At 41.1% G+C, this 27,640-nt stretch overlaps 1 protein-coding gene across 4 annotated transcripts in view; it reads right to left on the bottom strand.

The window, feature by feature from the left end:
* Positions 1 to 627: 627 nt before the first annotated feature.
* Positions 628 to 27,640, bottom strand: part of neurl1b (neuralized E3 ubiquitin protein ligase 1B) — a 29,192-nt gene continuing 2,179 nt past the window's right edge. Inside the window, exons 1-6 of one of the 4 annotated variants that reach the window (XM_005927919.3) lie at positions 11,724 to 14,387; positions 7,791 to 8,038; positions 7,364 to 7,697; positions 4,971 to 5,711; positions 1,906 to 2,031; positions 628 to 1,514 (exon numbers count right to left, since the gene is read on the bottom strand). In XM_005927919.3, the coding sequence (XP_005927981.1) occupies positions 1,267 to 1,514; positions 1,906 to 2,031; positions 4,971 to 5,711; positions 7,364 to 7,697; positions 7,791 to 8,038; positions 11,724 to 11,754 (1,728 nt within the window). In that variant the 5' untranslated portion in view covers positions 11,755 to 14,387 and the 3' untranslated portion in view covers positions 628 to 1,266. Of the gene's footprint in view, positions 1,515 to 1,905; positions 2,032 to 4,970; positions 5,712 to 7,363; positions 7,698 to 7,790; positions 8,039 to 11,723; positions 14,388 to 27,640 lie in introns of those variants that run through there. The other 3 variants (XM_005927920.3, XM_005927917.3, XM_005927918.3) reach the window with 3 other exon arrangements.

Here is a 27,640-nt window from a genome sequence, read left to right as displayed (position 1 = left end):
CTGCGAGATCCAGCTGACCCATCCAAGTAATCCATCTACTGTTCACTGAAGCCTCATCAGAAATGGTCACAGTGGAAGGGTGGCTGTCAAGAAACCATTCACAAGGAAGAGAAACAGGGAGAAAGGGGTGAGGTATGCCAAGTTTACAAGAACTGGACTGATATCGGTGGCAACAGGTCTGATGGAATGAAGACTACTCAGAGAAATTACAAGAAAGCTTGTCTAAGAGTTTAGACTGGGTTTAAGAATAAAGGTTGTCACACCAAATGATAACTTTCAAGCCTGTTAGAACTGTACAAGCTCTGTTTTTGCCTTCTGTACTGTGTTGCCATGCATGTTTAAATCAATAGATTTATAGCAATAAATGACTGCACCTACTTCCCATTTTCCTAGCAAAATATAAAGAAATTAGGGGTGTCTCAAGACCTTTTGTACAACAATTTGTAAAATCATAAAAAATTCTATATGCTATAAACGTTTCTGCAATATTAAACAATAAAAAGTATAATGTAATGCTATACAAAACTACATTTCTACAAACTGAACTCTGATTACACAACTTCATCAGATCATGGGTGCTTTTTAAAGTTCTGTATAAGTGTTAATAAGGAAGGCGACACACTTAAACACACTTAAATCATTTTATTAATCTCACGTTGTGCAAAGCCGGGTCCTTTCTATTACACTTTTCAAACATTCAAATCCAACACACTCATATATACTAGAACCTTCTTTCTACCTACTACTACAACTTTTATTGCATAAATTCTGTGCCCTTTCCCACCACAAACTTTTAGTACTGTACATTGGAAATATGGCTAGGATTGTTAGTATAATTACTTGGACACATTATGTGACAAAAATCTAAGGCACTAGAAGTCATAGATGATGGTCCGCATATTCTGCTAAAGCACACATAATTCTAGGACGATGACGATGACAAACGAGATATTCAGGAGAGGCTTTTTCTGCTCAACGAATAGATGTAACATCACATGGGAAATACAAAACGGGAGCACGGGTTTCATCTCTTCTTTCATAGCCAGAACCCGGTGCTCATGTATGGATACTGTGTATTAAAAATGAGCCTCAACACAGTTCAGTCTGTCTCAAGGTATAAAATCTGATAGGCACAGTTATGTCCTAGTGTGGCTAATCTCCAGTTGGGATCAAGATCCATGTACACGTGTACAGCAAAGCCTGAGAAGGAGCAACAGGTGGTATCCCACAGCGGAAGTCACCTCACCTGTTTGAACTTTTGAGCCATCACGGCCGATATGTTTTGATAACATCTTTGATAGGCCTCCGGCATATCGGACAGCAGGCATTAATCTGTCTTTTCAACTTGAGCCCGCAGTCGTTGCACAGGCACATGTGTCCGCAGGTGTAGATAACTGTGTCGACCTCTTGGTCAAAGCAAACGGTGCATTCTCCGTTTTTTCCTGCAGAGGGCAGTTCTGAGGCAGTGAGAGCCGGAGAGGTGGGAGGACTGAGAGGCGAGCTGGGAGCAGTCACTGGAGAAAAAAGCAAGAAAACATATGTGGGTATTTTTAAAAAAGAGCAGACACGGGTGCATGCAGACAGATACCTTTAGGTCATGTTGTTATAGGAAGAAAATTCCAGGTTCAGATCAGCACTACTACTGCTTTTATTCATTTGTGAATGAGTTCGTTTTATGTCTACTTTTACATGCCTTTTTAATTTATGAGCCAGTCTTAATCTGAGACCTAAATATTTGCTAAATTATCAATGCTTAATACAGCAGCAGAGTTTACTGGGGCTTAATCAACTGATTGTTGGTCATACATAATACAAGAACCCACACAAACCCTTATTACAGTGATCTTGAGAGGGCTTCTATATACATTGTAGCCTTGGGTATGTTGTCAACATTTGGCAACTTACCCAGAGAGGATTCAGAGGCAGAGGAGGATCTGTTGACACTGAATGCCAGGTCTGAGTCACTGTCATCTGGGCTGCTGCTCTGTGAAGTGGTGGGGGATGTAGAAGGAGGACTGGACTGCAATGTTCCTGTGTCGCAAATATAAATACACATGAACAAACTCCATATAATGTAGTGGCTTTTAAAGGTGAGCTGTGTAGCTGGTATGTTCTGGGGCAATGTGCCCTTGAAATGTTTGACAGTAACACTAGAGATTTGGGATTTATTCTGACCATGTCTAACCAGTCAGATTAGATATGCACGTGTCCTTTGTGGACTGATTTTACTTTTTCTTTTAGGAGAAAATCGGGGGATCAGAAACCGTTAAAAATGAGACTAGGAAAGAGAGGTCACAGCTCAAGGCTGAACAAGCTCACATAGACGTAAACTATTCAAATGCCTTCAAATTCCTTCAGCCTGGGAAAAAATGAATTGTAGGGGGTAGAATAGACTTTCATTATTTTAGTACTAAAGCAAAACATTTTACGGAAATATGCTCATTTATTTTGTGTCAAAGAGATGAATATGAAGATTGATGCCACTCTTGTTCTGTACATTACATAAGCTTGTCTCCACATATACAGAACTGCATGCCACAGACAGTATCACTGTGCACAGAAGAAGGTATCACATAGTTTGTTTTTTTTTACTCTCCCACACTCATTTTGTTTGGAGATTATAGGGCAGGAACTATAGACTTAGATTCACTTCCCTCTCTGCATGGATTTGTTCATTAGTCTGCTTGTTTCAAGAGACATGTGACTTTAAAAGTTGTTTCCTTTTTAAACTTTAAACATTGAGAGTCAGTGAAACAAGTAAGGGCATGCTGTTGGGGGATTAGCTGGAAATCCACTCAGGCCAAATGAATACACTTACAAAAAAACAAAACACAGGAAATGACACATGCCCAGGCTAAAGGCGTAACCTATTTACTGAGTGGGAAAACAACAGGCAACTTCTCAGTCATGACTGAACAAGAGGAATTTTGATCACATGATATCTCAGTTATTTTTGTGCCTTCTCTTTATTGCAGTTTTTTTAAACATAATGTAAACAAGTTTATAAAAGAATCAGACCAAAAATTCTTAGGTAAAGTAATTCAAAGCTAGAGTGTACCAAAGAGTCTTCTTGTCTTTTTGTCTTTGATTACAATAGATGTGTCTTTTGCTAGTAGCAGCTAATATAAAACTGACAAGCTTAGTAGGTGGCTATCTGCTACACTGCACTTGTAAATGGAGGCCTTAACCATTTTTTGGAGTTGCTGTTGATGTTTTGTGACACAGTTTTAATGCAAATTCCTCACTGACAATATGCCCAGCTGTGGAGTTATTTGTGCATGTGAACAAGACTTCAAAGGTAATTATGGAGTTCCACAGGGTTGTGTGCTGGGACCACTACTTTTTATGTTATGAGTGCTTCCTTGAGGCAATATTATTAGAATATATGGTATATATTTTCTTTGCTTAATGGACGATACCTGGTTTTATTTATGTGTGACGTCAGATGACGAATCAAAGAAATTAGTTAATCAACAGGCGCATTTTAAATACGTAAAGGACTGGATGTCATGTAATTTTCTTCTCCTAGATTCAGACAAAATTAAGTCCATCTTTGTCCTTCTGCGTGCGCATTAAACAAATAAAATGACTGCTTTCATTCAAATGCACAATATCTCTAAAATTAGAAACACCGTCTCTTAGAGTGATGCTGAAAAACCTAATTCTTGCACTCATTACTTCAAGGCTGAATTGTTATATTTCATTACAAGAGAGATCATATTTCTCCAATATTGGTTTCTCTTCGCTTGCTAAACTGAGAACTGAAGTTAAAACTCATCTCCTTACATACAAAACTTTTAAAAATCAGGCCTCATCATACGTTGAAGACCTCATGATACCATTTTATCCTAATAGACCAGTTCATTCTCAGAGGGAAGGCTTATTTATGGTTCCTAGAGCTTCTAAAAGTAGAATAAGAGGCAGCATTTTCAGCTATCAGGCCCCTGTCCTGTGGTACCAGCTCCTAATTTGGACTCAGGCAACAGGCAGTTTTAAGATTAGGCTTAAAGCTTTCGTTTATAATAAAGCTTTGAGTTTGGGCTGAATCAGGTGACTCTGAATCATCCCTTAGTTATGCTGCTATAAGCTCAGGATGTTGGAGCTATTCTCCTCCACTTCCCATGTGTTTATACACCAGTGCTGTATGACATTAAATCTTGTCTTCTCTCTCCAAAGTGTGTTTTTAGTCCTGTCTCCCTATGCTGTCTTTTTTTTTCTTTCAACTCAACCCCAACGGGGCATGGCAGATAGCTGCCACTCCCTAAGCTTGGTTCTTCCTGTCAAAAGAGAGTTTTTTCCTTCCCACTGTTGCCAACAGCCGACTGATTATTAGAATTCTGCCTCTAATATTGTAGGGTCTTTACCTTACAATAGTGCCTTAAGGTGACTGTTGTTAAGATCCATAGACATATGGATACCATAGACGTATACCTTGCTCACCAAGCTTGCTAATATTAGCTGATAACTTCTAACTTAAAATAATGTATTTCGTCTAACCCTGGGTACTGCTAAAGTCAGGGCTGCAAATGCATGCTGGCAAACAAACTGGTAAAGTTGTGGTGGGCAAGTCCCTACAGTCTATGGTAATGTAGTCTGAAACTGGCAGCCTCAAAGAGATGAGGAGTAAGCTACAGAGGTCTGGCAACTTCTTTCAAACTCCTTACCCTTAGATATTTATTTCATCTGCATGCTAGTAGTCCTTAGCCTTGAATGACACTGACTCAAGTGACATCAATTGAGGCACATTACGAAACACTGCAATCTGTTTTATGTAATGCAGTGATATTACCTAAGACCTGTAACTTTTATATTTAGTACTTTTTGTTTTTCTTTCTGGTTTTCCTTCTGATCTAATTGGACTAATTACCTTAATAAAATTCAAGGACATTGGGAATTACAGTGAAAAAGGAATAATAAATATCGGGGTTTGATTCTTGATATCGATTGTGTGCTGCTTTAAATACACGTACCAAGTATCCTGAGTCTGTTAACAGCCCCATGCAGGGTGAAAAAGGCCCACAGGACCTGAGAGGAGTCCACACAGATCAGCCTGCCACGTCCCACTCCGTTCACCCCGTGGTGCACCTCTCCACTGGGCAGCAGACTGAAGCTGAGCACGTCTCCAGAGCAAGGCATCGGGAAGACCCGGTGCACCACCCAATACTCTTTGCGGTCCAGAAGAACTTCAGGGTCTGCTGGAAGGTCCCCAGCATCTAGACTAGCTGGGTCGCAGGATGTTAAACCAAATGACAACGCCCCAAAGTATGGCAGGCCCAGGTGGCCAACCTCCACGTACAAAGTCTCACCCACGTGAAAGGGCCTGTCAGTGAACACCAGAGTCCGACTGCTGTCCAGAAAATGAATGCAAGCAGCTGAACGGTCTGCAGAGAGTATTACATCAGAGCCACGGATGAGGTGAAAGTGCAAATCATTGTCCAGAGGAGAAGAGAGACCCCGGACCACCCTTGGGACAATGAATCCAGTGGAAGCAGATGAGGATGATGTGGAGGAGGAAGAGGTGGAGGAGCAGCAGGGGATGAGCTGAGTGTAGTTATTGAGCTGGAGGTTGGCCATCTTGGCAGCAGCCGCCTGGTTGTTTTCCAACTGATTGTTGCTGTAATTGGCTGAGTCGTGGCTACTCTGGGGGAGATAGGCACTCAGACGGGCCGCACTCAGGCAGCTGGATCCCACACTCTCAGCAAACGTGCTGTCTGTGGTGGAAAATATGGAAAAGCAAGTACGTGACTTGGACATAGAATTACATGATTCTTCCCAGATAAGCTCAGGTCACTTCCTTTCTTGGTGTTCCTTTTCTCTTTGTTCTAGGAATGCCTTTTCATAGTAAAACTATGACATGAAAGCAGTAAGCCCTGGGATCCTATTTGTGTTGCTGCAGACTCTTTGATGTCTTTGCAATGTGCTTTTTTAGTTGTTGTTGTTGTTTTTTTTTGGTGAGGTAAGTACCCAATAATTGATCTGATTATCACATACTGTGGGAATTCTTATAGGAAAACAATGGTAACAAGGCCCTTAATACAAGTTTGACTTTTTCAGTTGTTTTCTTTCAAGCAATAAATGCTTCAAAATAAAACAACAGAAAATAATTAGATTTAATATTTCGAAATCATGCAATAATTGGGATTTTTTAGCTATAAAGAGAACAAACAAAAAATAATAACAAATAAATGGACCTGTTTCAGACACATTGCTCATTAATAAACAACTATGAAAAGTAGTACATTAAGGTTTTTGAGGATTTCCTGTATTTTTTAGCAGTGTAAAGCAATTCTCACCTTGAGCGTTGTGTTAAAAAAAGACAGAGAAAAAAAGACATCTTGGCATCTATGACATTTCTGCAAAAGCACTTCTGTCTATCCGTGGTGGTATTTAATGCTTATTCTTACCGTTGCTGACAGCAAGCAGCTTTGAAATAAGAAATCAAACATGACTTTCACACAGTAAGCAACAACAGTTTGCTGACATCCTTTCTGATAAATCCTCTTGACGGACACTCCAAAGAGAGCTAGACTAAGCATCTGTGCTTAGAGCCCTTCATACGCCGCTCTTGTTATGATGTTTGTTGTGCCATTAAATAAACCTTCCCTCTCAGAACAAATAAGCTCTGTTGGTCCTGAGCTCGTGTGTCATTCAATATTTTATTTGCCTCCCTATTTCATTTCCTTTCTTTGCCATTGTGTGCTCTCTAAACGGCCGCAGTCCATGCAGAGAATCCATAGCACAGCTGAAATTGTCTGTTTTAGAGACTGATATAAACAAGTCTGCCACTAGTAGTCCTCCTTTGACTTATGATGCATTCCTTTATTACTATTTCTAGTGATGCAGGAACAGTTGAGCACACTGGCCCCTTACCAAAGCTCCTGGGATCTGCCGACTTGACCAAACAAGGCCAGAGCTCCTGTCAGACTGAAGATAAACACACCCAGTACATATGAGAGGGAAGCGCAGGGGAAAGGGTGATGGGAATGATGGCAGAGTCAAGGGAGAATGTAATAAAGTGCAGGAAACTGATAGTAAGAAAGTTTGAAAGGAGGAGAAGAAGAGTGGTTTGAAGTGCTCAGGCTGAACCGACTACTCACTACAAACTGACTACTCCTACAAACTCATCCTGTGGTGCTGCAGGGCTTTGTAGAACTCCCAAGAAGCTGCTTGAATTTGCTGTGAATGTGTTAAAACCATAAAAATATGTCACTGCAGTTAAAGCGTTCTAGCTGACTGATGAAGCTGAGTAAAGTTATTTTCATCCTTTTCCAAAAAGTTCGCGGCTCGCCTCACTCAGCTGCAGTCCCAACAGAAAACATAAGCATTTGATTAGGGTGAGAATACAACATAAGAAGATGCTTACCAAGCAGTGTGACCTCCTGAGTGATGCCGTAGATATCTATGATGGCCCACAGTGGACAGCCGATGCTGAGTCCACAGTGAAAGAGGATGGGCTCGCCTTCGTTGATGCTATAGAAAACTCTTCCATGGCGATCAGCCCAGAAAGCCAAAATGTTGTCCTTCAGGGCCAGTCTCTCGGGCAGAGCCTTGGCCCAGTAACCGGGCCGAGTCACCAGGTCTGGGCAAGCATACTTGGGGATATCAGCAGCAGCTAATTCACTGGGATCCAAGCTAGTAAAACCAAAACGTAAAGCTCCACTCCATCCAGTGTGCACACCAGTCAAGCGAAGACGCACCTGAATGACACAGTGAAATAACCTTTTACTTTGATTCTTTAAATGAATACCTCCTTAAAAAGTCTCAAAACTAATTAAGGAAAGTAAACAAACCTTTTCATAAAGGTGCACAGGCCGATGGCTGAAAGTGATGCCGTTGCAGAAACTGTTCTTACGGGTGGCACGCCGAAGCTGCCCATCCAGCCTGATGTTCTTGCCTTTAGCATGTGGGTGAAAGCGAGGTGACTCCATGTTGATACTGACTGGGGGAGCAGACGTTCTTCTCTCAACAGCTGCCCCATTGTTAGGCAGGGTGTAATACTGCCGAGTAGCCACCGGGCGGGGTTGCAGAGTTGTATCTACTAGTAGAGAAAAGAGGTACAATAGAGAAAAAAGGCAATAAAGAGCATGCTAATTATATATATATAGCTGGTTTAGAGGTCAGAGGTAAGCCCAAAGTTGCATACTTTATTCCCCATAATAAGTTTTTAAAAACTCTGCTCTTCCCAACAAGGAGTTTCTTTTAGCATGTAGTCCATATTTACAGTATAAAAAGGCAAACTGTCCCAAATCAGTCATCTCACCACATCCGTAAGAGGTATTTATATCTCAAAATGAAATACTGTAAATTTAGTCAAAACCATGTCCACGCAACACCGGGAAACATAAAAAGTAGTGGGCTTGGCTAAAAGTAACATAAACACACACACACGTATCTATCTATATATAGATATATATAGATAGATACGTGTGTGTGTGTGCGCGTGTCATATATATATATATATATATATATATATAGAGAGAGAGAGAGAGAGAGAGAGAGAGAGAATAATAAAAATCATTTTAAGATTTCCTCCTATTTATGAGGTACACACATCCGTGGCCTAAAATCCCTGAATAACGCCTTTGATTCTTCCACAGTTATCTTCAGAAGTGGTGGATGAATCACACAGTGCCTAGTCAGTATAGAAATACCCAAATAAAAAAAGCTTAATCTTTGATCTCATCTTCATAGGAGTCAATGCCCTTCTGGGGAAAGGAATTTCTTTATGAGCAAAACAAATTAACAATGTTCAGGAATCAAACAGGACAAACCATAAAGTATCTTAAGAGAGAGCTGGGGTGGGGGGGGCTTGGGTTAACTATTAAATGGCATTAAAGCTTTAGACTATTGTTTAAGGTATAGATTGGCTCAGATTCAATTTTCAAAGGGATGCTGGGTTTCTACACTCCACCGGGGCCGCAGAGTGATTACATTTGTTTAAAATTCACAGCGAAAAAGACAATAACTCAGTGAAATGTTCCACAGTACATTTCCTAAATTAGACATTATCACTGATTATATTCTAAACTATGAAGCAGCAGCAAGAACATCTGTAACATCTCAAATGATGTGCTGGTGCCCCTTCCCTTTCCACTCTAGGAATTTAGCTTTTGAAAGAGTAAAATATACTTTGGTCAAATGGAGTTGGCCAGACTATGTTGGGGCTTAGCCTATAGGCCTTCAGCTCATCTGCCTTGCTGACAGAGTGACATAGTGGGAGTCTGCAGTTAAAGGACCAAGCCTGATATAGACACTTGTTTGCCATTATTAGATGAAAGGCATAGCACAACAGGTCATGCAGCAAGGGACAGCTCACAGCAAGGTCTGTGTTAGCCCTAGCTGGTTTCTCTCATGAATACACATTACATTGGTGCCACAGAGATCACTGGGTACTTCTTTATGAAAAATAAGTACCCAGTGATCTTTCAAAGTGTCCGTATGCCATTTAGTAAACCTGCCACCATTTGGCAGAGTCATCTTTGAAACATCTTTTAACAAGCGAATCCTCTGCTGAGCATTCACTCTAGTTGTTCATTCCTACCATCTGAAACAATCCACACCAAAACTACTTTGCTAGTGTGAGAATGAAGTCATAGCTTTGAGCCATTGGATCAGTGTTTGAGCCATTGGATCAGTGCATGGTATTCTATGGCCTTCATAGCCGCCAGATTTCAACCCAACTGAGCAGCTGTAAGACCTTTTGGACCAGGATGTTAAATAACGCAGTCCACTGTCCTAATCACGACACCATGTGGGGGAATATATTTAAAAAATGGTCATCAGTCCCTCTAGAAGACAGGTACAATGGGTCACTGCGAGGTATTCTATGGCCTTCATAGCTGCCAGAAATAAACCCAAGAGAACAGCTATAGGACCTTTTTGGACCAGCGCATTAAAAAATGCCATCCACTTTCCTGTTCTGACTGATTCTGTCCACTGGTTATTCCTTCAATCTGTCACTCATTTCTAAGTCATCTGCAGCTTTCTGGAAAGAAGCTTAAATTAAGATTCAAAATCAGAAATCTCTGCAATCTAATCTGAACTGGAGCCATTTTACAGTGAACAAAGTCCAGGCAGCTGATCAGAAATTGTTTGTTTTTTTTAGTTCAGCTAATGTGGTGGTGGAGGTTATTGCCGTCAGACAAATTCCTCGCATACAGCATATTCAGTATCTGCTACCGTACATGAATCAGTTGGCTTTGGAGAAGAGTTGGGGCATGGGAACGTTGTCTTGCTCTTGATGAATAGAAAAAAGCGCAAATAAATGCAATCATAAGACTTCACAAGACAAACTGCCGTGCCAAAGAGAGCTTTTTGATAGTAAATTTGATTATGTGCATTCATCAGAGTTATCTTTGGCCACGAGATGATCAGGCTCTTTAGTCACTCATATGTCTCAGACGTATGTGTTCATCACATTGTAAATGATTCAGTGAGCAAGACAATGTGGATTTTAAGGGAATTTCCTGGTAATCACCTCTAAAGCCAACAAAATAACTCTGTGCGATGAGAAGATATACTCTGTGATATGGATTGCATAAATGCAGATATTTGATTAAAACATTAATAGGATCCAGGCTGCTCCTGTTTTTCTATGACTAAACATTCTCAGGCCAAACCCCACTTCAGCTGCTCTGGCAGCAACCACATCGTTTAGCCAGTGAGTGGGTCTGATGGGGGCGTGAGAGGGTGACAGACATTAAATCAAAGTGATATGTGGAACTGATTATCAAGTAATGTGCTCTAGGTGTCACCATAAAGTGGCTCAGAAGGAGGCATTCTGAGAGCTCATTACAGCAGCTTTATTCAAAAACTAGGGGCTGACAATCAACCCACATGCAAATCACTGGCAATCACTTGAGACTGTACTTTACATAAAACACCTCTGATACTCGGAGATACTGGAAGCGATCAGCAGCAAATATAGTTGCATATATTAAGAATGTGGCCTAGTTTCATATTTGTTCAGTTACTGTTTGTGGTGATTTTTCTTGTTTTGCTTCTTGATGTGTCCTTGTAGTGCGTGCCCTTGGTGATTTTAGTCTGTAATCATACCAGAATCTAAGGCAAATAAACAGCCAGATATTTGCTGTTAGTGCCACACATAAAGAGAAAAAAAGGAAGCGGGAAGTAAAAAGGGGGGGAAAGCTAAATCCTTGTTTATCATAGCAATGATGACACTAAAAAAATGAAAATAAATAAACAAAATGCTTAAAATTTAAATCAATTTAATGTAAGTGTTGTATGTTCAACTAATTTGCAAACAGAAATATAACTGAGGGCAGGTTACCCACTTCCTCACTGTATGTTCTGTAGTTATTTATGAGCTAAATAACTGCCATATTATTTATGTAGCTACAGTTTATTAATGCCCAAGCATCAGATCCCCAGCATTAGCTTAAATAGTCACTTTTCTGACTATTTTCGATGCTAATGCTCTCAAAATTTTGAGGCCACATCCCTTTGTATAAACCTCGTAAATGATGCCTTCAAAGTGATTATGAGGAGAAACGCGACTGCTGCTGCTGCTGGAGCGCTCGCTTGGACTCGCTCCCTGGGAATCACGCTCTGCGCCCCCGTGATGGGAAGCGCGTCTGTACGCAGAGCGAACACAAGCAGGACAAGCCATGTGTATCACTGGGTATCAAACCGTTCCGCACAGACACCCTATCTTGTGTAAACATTACCAGCCTCGTTAATGATAAATCAGTAATGAGCCTCACCTATCAAAGGTTTAGGTGTTGAATTTCCCATTATATCCAGAAATTTCTCGCGCCGGCTGACAACTTAATCCCGATTGCAGTGCTTCTCTGTCCATCCATGTATCACGGGTCTGCTGAATATTTGCCTGGACCTGCTTCAGTCTTTAGTATCAGTGTCTTCCGATCGCTCTGTACCTCCCCGCTGGACCACCGACACGCTCTTCTTAATGTCAACAGCAAGCGCTGCGACAGGCAGATACCTCCAACTGGCGCACAGCAGCCCCCTCCTTTCTTTAGTACGGGCTCCCCTCTGCACGACTTTAAAGACACAGCGAGCATAGACACCCCCCACCTCTTCAAAAACATCTCAGAGCCTCTTAATAATTAATCGTGATTTAATCACCGCTATAATGAAGCCCCGTGGGCGTGTAGCCTTTAAGACAAACAGTATGTTTGATAGAGATGCAAAAGGAGAGTCTGTTGAGATATTTGCATATAATAACTGCATGCTGGAAAGTTTGGCAACAATAAAATGACTCCATCATGGCTGTTTAACGGATGTGGCGGTAGTAGTGGCAGGGGGTGGGGGTGAATTAATCTACATAAAGTTAACAGATAGATTGATAGATAGCAAAACTGTAAATCACAGAACCCTAAAGCAATATACACACCAATGGCAAGGGGAGCGACCCAGATTTTATCACTCACTCATAGAGTGCACGGCAGATAAGGATTCCACACTTTTGATAAAAGTCCAAGCATTGTATGAGGAAATCCCCTTTTTCCCCACCCTATCCTCTGTCCTCCCACAGCCTTGACTGCTGTGCTTCTCTCAAGCTGTTTCCTGTCTTCTGGACCGCACTGCTCTCTGAGGAGCCATGGCCTGCAGGGCTTGTAGGAATCAGAACATCAGTGAAGGGGGAGCTAGGAAAGCATGAGCATTACAGAAGCCCGAGGTGCAGCAGCAGCAGCAGCAGCAGTGTGACAAATATCATGAACAGAATCTGTTCTTGAAGAAATGGAAATGCATGAATATTTATGCTCGCAAATGATACGTCCTAGACGTCACCATCATGGCAGTGACTAATTGGAAAGCATGGCAGAATTAGGTGGTTCGTGTGTGCGGGTTGACTGTCAGCACAGTCAACCCGCCAATTTGCAAAGGGATGGGGGGGAGAAGTGCCGCTGGTTTCTGGTAGATGACAACATGGTCATATTTGATCTAATTCAATCTGAGGGCAAGCAAGCCTTGTGTGAGATGGTGTTTGGGTGAAGGCAGACTGTAACTAAATATAACTCAAAGACAAAAGCGTTTGTTTCTTGCTCCTCAATGCTGTTTGTTTTAGCAGGATATGGTGGCTCCTTATAAGCGCCTTGGTGAATGATGTAGGGGGTGAAGCAAAGCAGAAGTGAAATTCCCCCTGCCCTCACCCTTGCCTCCAAAAAAAGAGTTGCTACAGCAAAGGGATTAACAAAGGAAGTGAATATGAGGCTGCAATGAGTTCTGCAATCAAGTTTAACTGTAAACACAACAGAGCTGCAGGAACAAGTGCTGCTACTTCCCCCTGATGCTTGATGTACTGTGTGAGTGCAGACTACAGGGTGTTAATGAAACCATCATGATTACTAGGCTCACTTTGCTCCAAAGAAAAAGAACTGTACTTTTTAGGATCGTTTTTTGCACAATCATTGCAGAAACAGTGGGGCATCTGCACAAATATCCACTGTGCGATACTTGGGGAAATACACTTTCTAGAAACTGCCTTCCTAAAAAATGACATCATCAATCTTTCCACACAGGGCCCTAATACAAATGGATGATAAATTACAGGGAAAAAACAACAAAGTGTCTTAGTAGGTGCTGAGCCACCACATCCTGCCAGGATAACTTCAATGAGCCTTGGCACCGACTCTCAACTGGAGGGATTAAACACCGCTCTTGCAAAAGATATTTCCTCATTTGGTGTTTGGATGAGAACGTCATCTGACACATCAGTCTAAAATCTGCCACAGGTGTCCAATTTTGGGTTGACATCTGGTAATTTTGAAGGCCATAAGAAATAATTTACATAACTTTAATGCTCATTAAGTCATGCAGCGACTCCTCGTGTCCTTTTAATGGAAGCATTGTCATCCTCAAAGAGACCACTGACACTGGATAATTAGCCACTGAATAACTGAGAAATGGACCCAAAGCATGTCAGCAAACTGCTTCCCAGAGTATAACAGAGCCATCAGGTCACTGTTTTAACTTCTCACATGCCCCTTCTCAATGTCATATACACCAATGAGGCATAATATAAGGATGTAAATTAGTTAGCTGCAGACCAGTCAGGGTTCCCATGCTGATCTCCGTCCAATTATGATGCATGTGAGCATCATAATTGGACCGTGGAGCAATCGAAGGTGGCCTGGTCTGATGGATGACTGTTTCTTTTACATCATGTGGATGGATGGGTGTTTGTACTTACCTGTGGAACACCTGGCACCAGGATGCATTATGGGAAGAAGACAAGCCAGCAGAGGCAGTGTGATGCTTTGGGTAATGCTCTGCTGGGAAACCTTGGGTCCTGCCATCCATGTGGATGTTACTTATGCCATGTGGCAGGATGAATGTTATTTCTCGGTTCAACCCACTTTCGGCCTGACGCATTAGGGGGGCGCTACTATAAATAGTGGCCATTTGAGCGTTCCTGGATCGCTTACCTGTGATCTCCTTTTTGGTCACCTGACTTCCCTTGGTGTTGCAGAGATCATTTGCGGGTTACCCTTCTGAAGCCTCCATCGCGGCTGGAAGGTGTTTTGTCATTGTAGTGCGTACATTACCTTGGTGGTAAACAGGTATTGTTTTTAGGTCGTAGCTGTAGAAGCCTCCTATGAGCCACTCTGCTCATGATTCGTGACGCTGTTTACTCAGTTTTGTTACGATCTCTGCCTTTTATTGTTCTTTTATAATAAATACTTACTATGCTTTGCAGGAAGTGTGGGCCTTAGTTTTACAGAACGCTACGCTAACTGAAGTGCTGCTGCTTTGCTTTTACCGTCTGTTCCTGTCGCGAGGTTTCTTTTCCTGCTGCTGCCAGCCTTTTAAAGTGGAAGTCAGCGTGGACAGCGGCCATATACATGCCGCTTATTAATAAATTGTCAAACTGTTTTATCATCGAACCTCGTCTCTGTGCTGAGTATAACAAACCTAAGTGCCTTCTTGGTGATCAGTATTACTTCCAGTATTCTTCTGGGTGAAATTCCCAGGGTGGCGTTGTCTTTTAAACTGTGAAGAGTATTTACTTTATTCCCACCTCGTGCTGCTACACTTATATACTATGTACCTAATCATTGTTTCAGACCATGTACACCCTTTCATGGATGGCTGTGGCCTCTTTCAGCAGAAATGGTTCAGCAAAGGTTCGAAAAGCACAGGGATGAGTTTGAGGTGCTGAATTGTTCTCCAAATTCCCCAGATCTCAATCCAAACCTTCATCTCTAGGATGACAAACAAGTCCAATCAACGGAGGCCCAACCTCGCAAGTTGCAGGACTTGCAGGATCTATTGCTAACATGTTGGTGACAGATACCCCAGCACACCTTCAGGAGTCTAGTGGAGTTCATGTCTCAATGGGTCAGGGCAGTGAATCAAAAGTGAGACCAGGACCATATCAGGCGGGATGTCATAATTTTATGCCCGAGTGGTGTATTTGTATTTAGCGATATACATATTACTTGATTTTGCATACAAGTGAACACACTGTGTATTCCCACAGTGTAGTTTTTAGTGTACCAGTTACACTCTAACTAAACTATGACCTTCTCCTAATTCAAAAAAAAAAAAGATGTGGCTTCTAAAATCAATGAAGCAACATATTTTTGTTAAAGAGCTAAAAAAAAAATCTAAACCAAATCAAATGTAGTGAAAAAACTGTGGTCCCAAAAGGGGCATAAATCACATTCTCCTTGGTAGCAGTGTTATAATTTGACAAAACAGCACTATTACATTTGGAAATGGTTTGGTTTAACTATAAGTGACAAAGTCCTCTAAGGGGTGTAATAATTATAACATGGGGCAAAGAAGGAACTGAGGTGGCATTAACCGAACATCAGATATTAACACGTAAGACTGTTGTTCATTTCCCTATTAACTCAAAGACCACTGTCTAACCTTAATCACGCACACCTGGCATAAACCACAATTTGGCCCATCAAACAGAAGTGCTTTAACTGGGGGGAGGTGATGTGCTGTTTCACATCAAATTTATTTTAAGCTCTGACTTTCAATTTACACTTTCCTGTGGCACTAAGGAGCCATGTACACTGGCAAGCTTTTGAGATTTTGGTGTGATTAGTGAGTGCGAGGTGCGAACGTGGATTAATCCAGAGCGGAAAACACCAGCAAAGCCAGCTGAAGCGACATACAGTCCAGAGGAAAAGCTGCATCTTTAGAGCAACGGTGTGGTCTAAAATACATAATAATGCATACGGTCCCCCTTTGGGATATTAAGCATGTGTAGTGCAGTGATATCAATGGCTCCTACAGCGAATCAAGTTGTTTCCAGAGGAGGAGGGCAGACATGCCTCGTTTGCTCAAGGAAACTTGGCCCGCGGCAGCGCGACTGCTGCCATGCAGAGCAGCGCAGTGACTGGTCCTTGGACAGCAAAGTGTTACGTTTGCAGTATTTTAAATCTCTTTAAAGATTCAAAGGCATGTGTAGAAATGCTGAGCAGATGGCTGTTTGGGAAGGTTTGTGTGTGGTGGTCTCAGTATCAGGGGGAGGGCTGCTGTCCAAACCCCAGCCACTGATCTAATGGATGAAGTGAGTCATACCCACCTTCAATGTGAACACAACCATCTCCATCAAACACACATGGGCCAGCACAATAAGCCGCATTCATACAACAATGTTTTTCTGGTCACCTTTTTTGTTTTTGTGCACTGTTTTCTACTACGGTGCATTCACATCTGTTTCCAATGTGTCCTCCTGTCTTTTCATTAGGTCGACTCTTAACGGGCCACTGGAGTCAAGCACCTGCTTTTCAAAAAACGCAGTAAGAGTTCAACTATTGCCAAGGCCATTGTGTCAGTAAAAAGCCTCTCACGTAGATGATGAAACACTCAACGTTTAAAAAAAAAAAGAAGAAAGATACAGTTTTTTGTTTTGTTTTATAAATCAAAGCAACTGTGCAGCATTTGCCTTTAATTGGAGCCATTTTAGGAGGAGTTCTTGCCATGTGCTTGGTGCCCTCACAGACTGTTTTAATTTGCAAAATCCTCAGATCATAAGACTGAATGCTGTGGTAGTTTCAAGAAGACAAAATGCTTGGTTTCACTTTTGCAATTTCACATTTCAGTAAATTAAAAACACCACTGGTAGTGAATCACTGACGAGTGGTGTAAATTGAGAAGATGATGCAGTGTAATGCAGTCGTTTGACAATCTGAGCTTTTTAAAAATGATGTTATCTATATATAATTTTAAAAAACTAAAACCTAATTATACATATATATGAAGAAAGGGGTGAAAGATGACAGTTAAAGGAATGCAAATCTTGAAAGGTGGGCTACACATGGCTGAAATCCACAGCTGGAAGTGAAGAGTGGATGACACAGTAATGTTAATAATGGTAAAGGACATAGTAACTGTGGTATGGGGGGGATTTCCTGATTCAATTTTCATTGAGGGAGTCTAAATCATGACATTATGTAACATATCAGGCCCTAGCTTTAAATGACCTCTGCTACTCTGACAATGGAAGCAGAAGCAAGGCGGCACTGAGAGAAAAACAAAATCTGATGTTATTCAGCATTTTAGATGCACAAAAATTTGCTACATCTTACTAAATTTTAATTTCTGGTAGTGAAACATGAAGCTGTGTCATGGCTCCTCCATGTTGTTTCAGGCCTCACTGTCAGTGGGAGGCTTGCTAAAAATGTCCTTTCAATGCATTTAACCAGATGCACAGACAGTCTTCTTCCTCCATCTGTTCTATTGTCTCGATGTTCTCTGGGATGAGGAGCGGATGCACCACCAGAGATGCAGGAAATACTCTTGGCCGAGAACGTCTTCTAGCCTCTCGCACACTGTCTTCAGATTCAGGTGTGGCTCAAGACGGTGGTCGAATTAAGGTATTGCCTAATGCGAAATTCATACCCTTACAAAAAATTTCCATTACGGTATAAGTTGGAGAAGTCTTCAAAAGCACACACACTGTGTTGCGTAGACATATAATCTTAATGTGTTCCTTATGCATTCATCTTTTAATCTACTAGACTGTAGCTTATTTGATGTAGTGGAAAACTACAGTTGTCAGAGGGCTCATCGGATCTCAGACTGGTCTCCAGTCTAAAGAGGAATAGGAAGGCTTATTGATGCCTGGGTCAAGGTCTTTGTCATCTTTAACATGACTCCACACAAACAGCCACAGGCTCACTCCACACAGTCTTGTAGGCATGCTCCAGAAAGAGATGTTTTTGTCGAGCACTAAAATTTACGAGCTAAAGCCATATATTTTTAATCATTGTTGAAGAACGGTGAAAAATAAAACGGGATCTCGTGAAGATTAAAAGTAAATAATGCCCCAATAAACAGAGGTCTGTGTAAATATGTGCGTTTATAACCAACCCGGTCTCACCGCAGCGTAAATATATTTTTAAGGGATCATATTTTGAAAGGCCGGGTAGATGTTGTCAACCCGCAGCCTTCCACTGCTGCACCGCAGTTGTGTAAAGTCCCGTGCCATATTCACATTAATCCTGTGAGGGCTACAAAAGTGAGGCAGTGAATTCTTGTGGTCTGTATTAAACAACAAAGCTATATTTAAGAAAATTCCAATTAAGCCTCTTAACATCATTAGAGTTTATGACACTGTTCAAAAGCAAACTACCTCCCAAGCAATTTAAGGCTTGTCAGAATTTGCCTTCCGGGTCCCAAATTCGAACCTCTAAATTGATTCACTCTCAACTATTCAGCTGAAAAGAATTCACAATCTCATTAGAGAAACTCAAGTGGTTTGAGGGGAACTAAACCGCTGAGCAGCCAAGTTTAGGGACTTTTCAGCTACAACCATTTTGCCATTTTAATCCATGCCTTTATGTAGTTTCCCTTTCATGTGTTGATCATGTAATATAATGTCTCGCTAAAGCCGGAGCAGCATTTTATTAAAGTTAATGTTCCTGAAAAGTGGAGCGTTCAGTTTGTGAAGCATTGAAGTGTGCTGGTAAGCTTTAAATGACATGACAGAATAATGTGGACTTTATAGGAGACATACAGGCTCGTGTGTTACAGTTAGAGCTGGATATTTCCTTTCATTTGTTTGCAAACCGCTCCCCCAGTAACCTTGACCACAAAGGGCTCGATGACCGAGGGCAGACCCTGAGGTTATGACACAAAATACTTTTGCTATTATTACCATGTCGGTCACAGTGTACATGAGATCTAAGCCCAGGTTCAGCAACAAACCTGGCTAAGCTCTCAGTTCGAGAAAAAAAGTTTCTATGAAGTCAAAAACAAAACAAAAGACACAGGAACAACAGCCAGCAGCCGTCAAACCCAATCCTGAAAATGGTGGGATACTGGGTAAGACGCAAATAAAAACAGAATGCAATGATCTGCAAACCTCATAAACTCTCAATTTATTCATAACAGAAAATAGAAAAGATATGAAATGTTAAAACTGATAAAAAAGATGAAGGGGCTAAGGTTGTGGACATGAGGACGACCAGAACACCAGTGACCCCTATATTCCTCCATGGAGTCTCTACAAGAAGGGCCAAAGCTGTCTCTACTTTCTGAGACGACTGAGGTCCTTTGCCATCTGCTCAGGATTTCTTGTGGTGTCCAGTGCCATCCTATGTGCTTTGGTGCGCTGGGGCAGCAGATTGACAGTAGCGCATATCAACAGACTCAATAAACTGATCTGCAAGGCCAGTAACGTTGTGGCTGTGAAGTCTGACTCTCTGGTAGGGGTTACTGTCGATACTGGAACATCTCACGCTGGACAGCCACAGGAGGACATTCACCAGAAGCTACGTCCAAACTGTGGCTGGACTATTTTCACTTACATTATCTTGTTTATACTGTTGTACATTGTATTCTTTAACTTTGGAATATCTAATCTAAAACTATGCTTTGAGTGCCTTAGTTGGACTTATGAGTCTACATTTTCTATTTTTTGTGTTTACATTTTAATGCCTGCAACAAAACAATTTACCCCCGGTGGGATTAATAAACTGCTATGAGTCCGATTTCATTTTAAGAAAAATAAGAAAAATTTCATGTCTGGTAGAATCTGATGCCAGCAACACGTCTCAGAAAACTTGGGACAAGGCAACGAAAGGCTGTAAAAGTAAGTGGTACTAAAAACAAACAGCTGGAGAACATTTTTACAACTAATTAGGTTAATTGGCAACAGGTCAGTGACACAATTAGGTATAAAACAGAGTGTTAGTGAGGCAGATGTGCAGATGTTCACCAATTTGCAAAGAACAAAATGTCCAACAGTTTCAGAATAATGTCCCAGAACATAAAATTGCAAAGAATATCTCATCGTGTATTGTCAAATATCTTCAAAAGATTCAGAAAATCTGGAGAAATCTCTGTGCGGAATGGACAAGGCTGAAAATCGGTACTGGGTGCCCGTGATCTTCGGGACCTCAGATGGCACTGCATTGAAAAGAGGGATGAAAGCACTCCGTCATGGAAGTCACTGCCTGTGAACCCAGTTTTCCAGGCAATGCAAAGAGATACATACGAAGCCGTACGTAAACGAAGTTAAAATGGACTGTGGCAAACTGGAAAACCGATCCGTGGTTAGAAGACTCGAATTTGAAATTGTTGTTATCAGTGCTCAGTTCAAACGCCTGTATCTCTGCTATAAAGGGAAATCAGTGCCTATGGAATTGGCAGCTGGCACATCTGGAAAGGCACCATCAATGCTGAAAGGCACAAGTACAAGTCATAGAGCAACATATGCTTCCATCTTTTTCAGGGAAGTCCTTACATATTTCAGCAAGACAATGCCAAACCTCACACTGCCCCTATTACAACAGCATGGCTTTATAGTAGAAGAGTCCGGGTACTGAAGTGGCCTGCCAACAGTCCACACCTTTCACCAGCTGAAAACATTTGACCCATCATGAAACAAAAAATACGACCAACAAGACCCAGGAGCAGCGAGCAGCTAGAATCCTATGTTAGACAAGAATGGGACAACATTCCTCTCACAAAAGTCGAGCAGCTGATCTCCTCACTTCCCAGATGACAGACAGTTATTAAAAGAAGAGGAGATCCTATACAGTTGTAAACATGGCCCTCTCCCAACTTGTTTGAGACATATTGCTGCCATGAATAGAAAATGACCTTGTTGTTTTCTTAAAATAGTAACTGTTCTAAGTTTAAACATTTTATAAGTGTTTTATTGTGAATTTTAAAAGTGGGCTTATGTTTTTTTTTCCTTGGAAATCACTGCATTCTTTTTTTATTGACATTTGGCACTGCATCTCAGCTTACTGGAATTGCGTTTCTTTGACCATTAAGGTCCACCTGATTTGTCTCACAGTCCAAAAGGAGAGGGGCATATGGAGGAGCAGACAGCTACTGCATTACATAAATGCATATTTCCATTCAGCACTCATCTCTTTCCATTGCTCTGCAGTTTGTAGCCAGAGACAGTATGACAGACATAAGCTGCATGTAGGGTAACCTCCCTGTAACTCTAGCTTTCCTGTTTTTCTACTAATTGCCCCTTCTCTGGCCCTCTCTTGGGGGTTAGGAGTGATACGCAGGACTGTTCTGCTGAAAATTTCCCATACAAGGCAGAAAAAAATACAGTGTTCTGCACATGTCAAAAGTCGTAGAAGCTACTTTGTTGCTCCGGTCAATGCCTAATTTATCGGCGCCTGAGCTTTAAATGTTATCAAAATAGTAAAACTCCCTCTGGGTTCACCTTATGGCTGATGATAGATGCCTATTATTTTTGTGATTTCACCACAGTTTGTGTATTCTAACCACCTCCCAAAAAAAATTATCCCCGATCAAAAACATCTGAGCAAACTAAAACAGAGGCTCTAACACAAAGCAGTTTTTGTTCTCCACTGGACTGTGCACCATGAAGGACATATAAATGAAACTCCAGGGGGCACATAAGTCAGGCCTCTCCTTCCCTAGTTCTGGGTGCATGAGTCACTCGTGTCAACTGTCATAAAAGAAATTCAAGCCACTAGCAGCACCAGAGGTTCAGTAACAACGTGCTGTTCTTTTTGGTATCTAGGCCAGTTTGAAGGCCCGCAGCTCTGCTCACTGACCCGTAAATGAAGAGGCCAGAGTTTGTCTTATAACACATATCATGCCAACTAGCACATCTTTACTTTAACGGTAAAGTTTAATTAGCAAATTTAATATCATTAACATGTTTAGTGGATGGCAGCATCAAGCAGAGACCTCTGGTGAGGAAAAATGGAAACCAGTGCCAAAAAGTGCAGTTCCTGAAATTGCCACTTGAGGCTTACTCCAAAACTGAGTCAATCTCCATAAAGTATAAATAAACATGCTTACAGTTACAAGACCAAAGCATGATTTAAAGGAATCATCTGATAAGATGAACAGAGAGTCCAATTTTATTTTCATTTTACTTGTATGTTACTTATCTAGCACATCTCTTTGTCTATGTGAGGCTAATGCTATCAGGCTAATGCTTTTGCTAGCATTAAAGAGCAAATAACTTAGAAGTCCACATTCCGGTCCAAATATGGTCACATTTGGCTCTATAACAACAAAATATTGACAGTCTTCAAATGACTCATGATAAAGTCTTCAAACTACGACATTGCAACCATTTGGTCACATTGCAGTTGCTGTGTTAACGTCTATATACAGTCCATGACAAGTCTTTGTTTAAAGTCCAATGGAGAATCACATCATTCTGCTTTCAATAAAAGTAACAATTTTAGCACATTTTTATATATTTTACCTGTAATCTTAGCTGCCCATTTTGCTTCCTTTCCTGCTGCTATGTCCTTGTCTTTTACCCTATTGCCTCGTTGCATGTTTTTTTCCCCCCACTATTTTAAAACAAAGCAGCATGTAGTCAGAGAAACATCTTGAGCTGAGGCATGCTCCCTGCCTCGCTGCTGACTCGGGTGGGTGTAGCTAATTACAGAGCAGGTCCCGTATTGTCCAGGTCTCCAGGGAAACAGCTTTCATCCATCCCTAGTTCCCATGGTGCAGCTTGAAGCTAAGGTGTGCGTACTGACTCTTCTGCTAGCAACCATGCTGTTTGGGACGGATGCACTTCACTGAGCACATTTAGGCTGTTTTCTTTCCTGCTGCTTGAGATATAACTTCAAGATCAACGAGTGAGATGCACAGCATAACAGATCAGTGATGGTGAGTCCATAAAAAATGATCAAATCAGTCAGCAAATGACACAAAAATCATGGCACCCCTCTTGTTATGTGATTCAGGTGTTTATACAGAGGTTTCTCTTACAACTATATATTTGATACTCTACAAACAGAGAGAATTTTTCAGGAAATATGAAGACAGAAAATTATACTGGCTAGCCGGGTATCTGCATCTTATCACTGTCTCTCCAGACAAAGCAGAAGAAAAATAAACGATGTATGTGGTGAAACATTGCTCCTCGACAGATTTGCAAAACTGTGACTGTAGTTCAAACATGACGCTAAGACAAATAGGCAGCCAAAGTTTTCCTGCGATTCAGATCATCTTGTTTTGGTTGACCCAATCAGACTTCAATGCCAAAATAAACACCTTTCTCACATAGAAGTGCAAGAATGATTATTTTTTTTGTGAGAATTACTTTTTTGTTTGTTTCTAATCGCAAAATAAGACAGATGAATGATGAACTTTCTAAACTTCAGAGTGAAAGTAAAGGACCGCTTTGATTTATTCAAAGTAAACTCATGGTTTTGAACAAAAATATTTGGAGAAACTGATGAAATCTTGATATATACAATTTAGCTACTCATATCTTGTGTTTTTGTAGATTTCATGACTAACGTGTGGATTTTTTTCCCCCCCGTACAAAATATTTTCGATGTTCTTTTCTCTAAATCATATAAAGGTGGCCAGCATCTGACATTCAAATGTAGCTGTTAATTCAACTGTCATAAAAATCTAGCAAAGCTGGAATGTGCTGAACTGGACACTAGCTGCTATCCGCAAGCCCAACTCCAAAGACAAACTGCATGTCAGACATCAAAGACAACTGCCGTGGAAAGGCACGCACCAGCGGGAACTCTGTAAGAGGATATCATGTCCAGGACCTTGTGAGATGTTACAATGTACAGTATGCAGTTAAAATTTTCAGGTAAACAACAGGGCCAAGTAACAGGTAAAGACTGCAGCTCTGGAATTTGTTCTTATTTTATCCAGGAGAGGAAAGACGAAGTTGTGGGTGCCAGAAAACCCCAATGCGTAAACTTTTATTTGAAGCAGGAAAACCGAGTCAATTTCACAGACGCTCTGTTCCCCTATAACACTTCTACACTGCTGAGTGCTTCCGCCCATCTGTTCCCCTTTTCCTGTTCTCTCTCTGCAGCCAATGGGTCAATCACCAGCCACACCCTTTATCGTAACCCCCCTCCCCTTCTAGCATCATTTGGTGGGCTTTTTTGGACTTGTTATTTTTCTTATCTCTCCTTAAAGCAACCCCTCTTTCCTTTCCTACTCCATGACCCTCTTTTTCTCTCCCTCGCTCTCTCGTCATGACATCGTTCATGTGACACGTGTGGGAAACTTCTGCAGGGCCCCTGCTTCAGACAGGACACTGATATACTGAGAGTGCTGGATGACAGGGCTATTTTTGGAGCTTGTAAATATGAGAACTTCCTTTCCTAAAGTATATCTAATATCCCAGGGGATTAGCAACAACAAGAGACATAATTACTGTGTGTCTGTTATCAATTAGAGTGCAGCTTCTTCTGCTTTTCTCTATGTTTTATTGATAAGACAGAGATCCACAGTACCAGCCCTTTTCCAAGGCTAGCCTACAAGTTGCACAACAAAATCCTTTTGTCTGTATGATAGCATTTTCAGGCACTTCCACGTATTATGCAGTGTTACACTTAGGTCATAGAGAGACATAGAGTCCATCATCACAGTGTGAAAGTGAGGCTCAAGTCCTGTTGATGTTTTTGTGACTGCCAAGACTCATCCATGAGACATTACACCACAATGCACCAACAACAAATGCATACTTCAGGGTGAAAGGCAGAATTATAGCGTGCTGGTGGGCAGACAGCTATGGACATCAAGGACAAGCAATCCTTATTATACTTTTTTTTAAGTCTGCTTGGACTCTGCCTCGACGAGGTATGCATCCATGTTGGTGCATTGTTGTGTAGCGCTTTGCAAAAAAAGCAGATCTATGATGTTTTTCTCCTTTCTGCAGCTCTCACAATCCAAGTTTAGATTCAATCATTTTTTACGTTTTGCCAACACCTTGACTCATAAGCGTGCAAGTATAAATGCAAACCCCTTCTACAGTGTAGGCCCTTTAACGCAGTACTTGAAATTAGGCTTTCACCCCAAGATTTATGGAGCCATCCCAGCACACGGTTCAGAAGGTAGCCAAACCTTCTCCCCTGTTTGGAAGTGAAGAGACAAGACAAGGAGCAAAATAAAGTGGAAAGATAATTGAATTTGACCTTTGGAGGAGGAAGCTGAGGCTGCGATAAGGGAGATCTGGGGTTTGCTGCCAGTGTTTTAACAGAAAACAGACCACACAGCATGAGAGCCGGGAACTGCTCTGAACAGCCGCAAACGGATTAGCTCTAACCAACTGACTGGACCTATTTATAAAATTGAAATCAGTATTAAAAATGTATGGCGACTGCTTACAGCGTGACTTCCCATCAATGAAGATGATTAATAGGTGATATATATGCACCGAATATTACTGCCGAAATGATAATGTCTTTCATATTCTTTCTTCTTTTGCCTCTCTCTGTCACAGGCGCACGCACAGCCGAGTGGTCATAAATAAAGTCAGCGCTGCTTAATGTTTAACTGAATCCCTCTTTGCCACCCAAGAGCTTTGTTATGAATGAGGGAAATGAACAAGTTCACACAAAGGACATTCTTATTTTGATATTCATATAAAATGCAGGCAATCTGTAACACATACAGCATGCAACCTAAACATGCATGAGATCTGAAGACAACAAATCAAATTCTGCTCTTTTTTTTCTACAACCACTTCTCTCCTCCGCCTCATTGTAATTTGAAACACCAGCCTGGCCGATGCTATCAGGTCTTCTGCTGATTTAAATGCTTTAAAAGTACCATTAGTCCTATAAAGAGAAACCCTCTTGTTCTGTGAAGCTTTTAAATATAGGAAAAACCCAATGAGCGGTCACTAGACAGTCACATTTGTTGCCTGAAGCAAAAAGACATAAGGATCTACTTGCACTACATTACAGAATAAGCATGCAGCTGCTTCATAGAATGAACAATGGATGCTTAAATAGAAACAAGTGTTTCTGTCCAGTGCTGCGACTTAATCCAGGGAAAGACTCTGATGAAAGATGTAGTTCAGCTTGTCCACAAAAGTCCAATGAAGTCATACTTCGACTTGCCAGTTCAATCCTAAAGTGCTGATCCCTCTAATAGGGTCCCTCCATAGAGCGATATCAATATGATACAATGGCACCACCTAGCGGCGCATATGCGCATTTCTAAAACGTATTCCTTTGCGATCATAGCAAGTACAGAATGTTTATATGTACGTGATTAAAGAGAAAAAAGATGCCAATGTCTATTGAAAATAAAATAAATAAAAAAAACTGTGTAGATGTATAGAGGCATAAATAAATACAGGAAAAAGAAAGAAACAATAGTGGGACCAAAAATTTGAAAACACAGTCAGTTTGTATATTTTCCTTGCTTCGAGATTACATTAGTTCTCCACCAGTCACTTCCTTGTCTGTTCTCACAAGCTTTTTTGTGTGTTTCTCATCAGCCCCTCGGGGGTGTTGGGGAAGCTATGAAGTGGCCTCTTTTAACCTCTCTCAGCCCACATGGACCTCAATATAGCAACAATATGAGCAACAGGCATTTCCTGTCTGTCTGAAAAAGCAAATACAGAAGTTTAGTTTGATTAGGGTGTGGGGAAAACGGCTAAGACACTGGAGAAGGGTTTCAGCTACAAAATGTGTTGTTTTTTTGTTTTATGTGAAAGTACAAAGTTTAATGTTAAAAGTATATGAAAAAGAGCCAGAAAACATGACTGGAATTCATATTATTGTGGGACAATTGCGTGTGGTGCTATGAATAACCCTGCATTCATTAAGGCTCCATTGTATGGTGGTTTATACATTCACCTAACACATGAAACATTCCTAGTACGATCCCAGTAGGAGACACAAATGGTTGTGTCAGGAAGGTCATGTGGTCTAAAGACCTGCCAAATCAAAACATGCTGGTGAACAGAGGCGTGTCCAAAAGAGAGGCGTGGGGAGGACCAGTGCCACCTAACCCATAACTGATGCCCCCCACTAAAGATATGATATATGAACTAAAGCACTACTTATATCTAAAGTACTGCTATTATATCTTACAATTAAACACCATTAGATGAGCACATGGATAGGGCTAGTAGGGATGTAACTGAGTGCATTTATTCAGGTTGAATATTCTTCTACTTTAACTAAGTAGTTCCATGTTATTCTGCTTTCTGCTTTTACTCCATTATATTTCAGATGCAGTTTTTACTCATTGTACTCAATATTATTTAGTTTAACACTTTAGTTGCCTATTATTTTGTAAAGTAATTGTATTATTATAGCTAAAGCTACAACAATTATATAATAACAGCAATAATAACGATCCAGTTATATCATGAATAAGATTATGAAAAGTCATTCAACATTCTCTCCCATCTCAAGACCCTCACCGCCCCCCTCCTGGACCCCCTGCAGTTTGCATA

This window comes from Haplochromis burtoni, unplaced genomic scaffold (genome assembly GCF_018398535.1).
Source record: "Haplochromis burtoni strain Fernald_Lab_line unplaced genomic scaffold, NCSU_Asbu1 Contig_10, whole genome shotgun sequence".
NCBI lineage: Eukaryota > Metazoa > Chordata > Actinopteri > Cichliformes > Cichlidae > Haplochromis > Haplochromis burtoni.
Note: the sequence above shows the minus strand (reverse complement) of the source record. Positions and strands in the feature narration are given on the sequence as shown.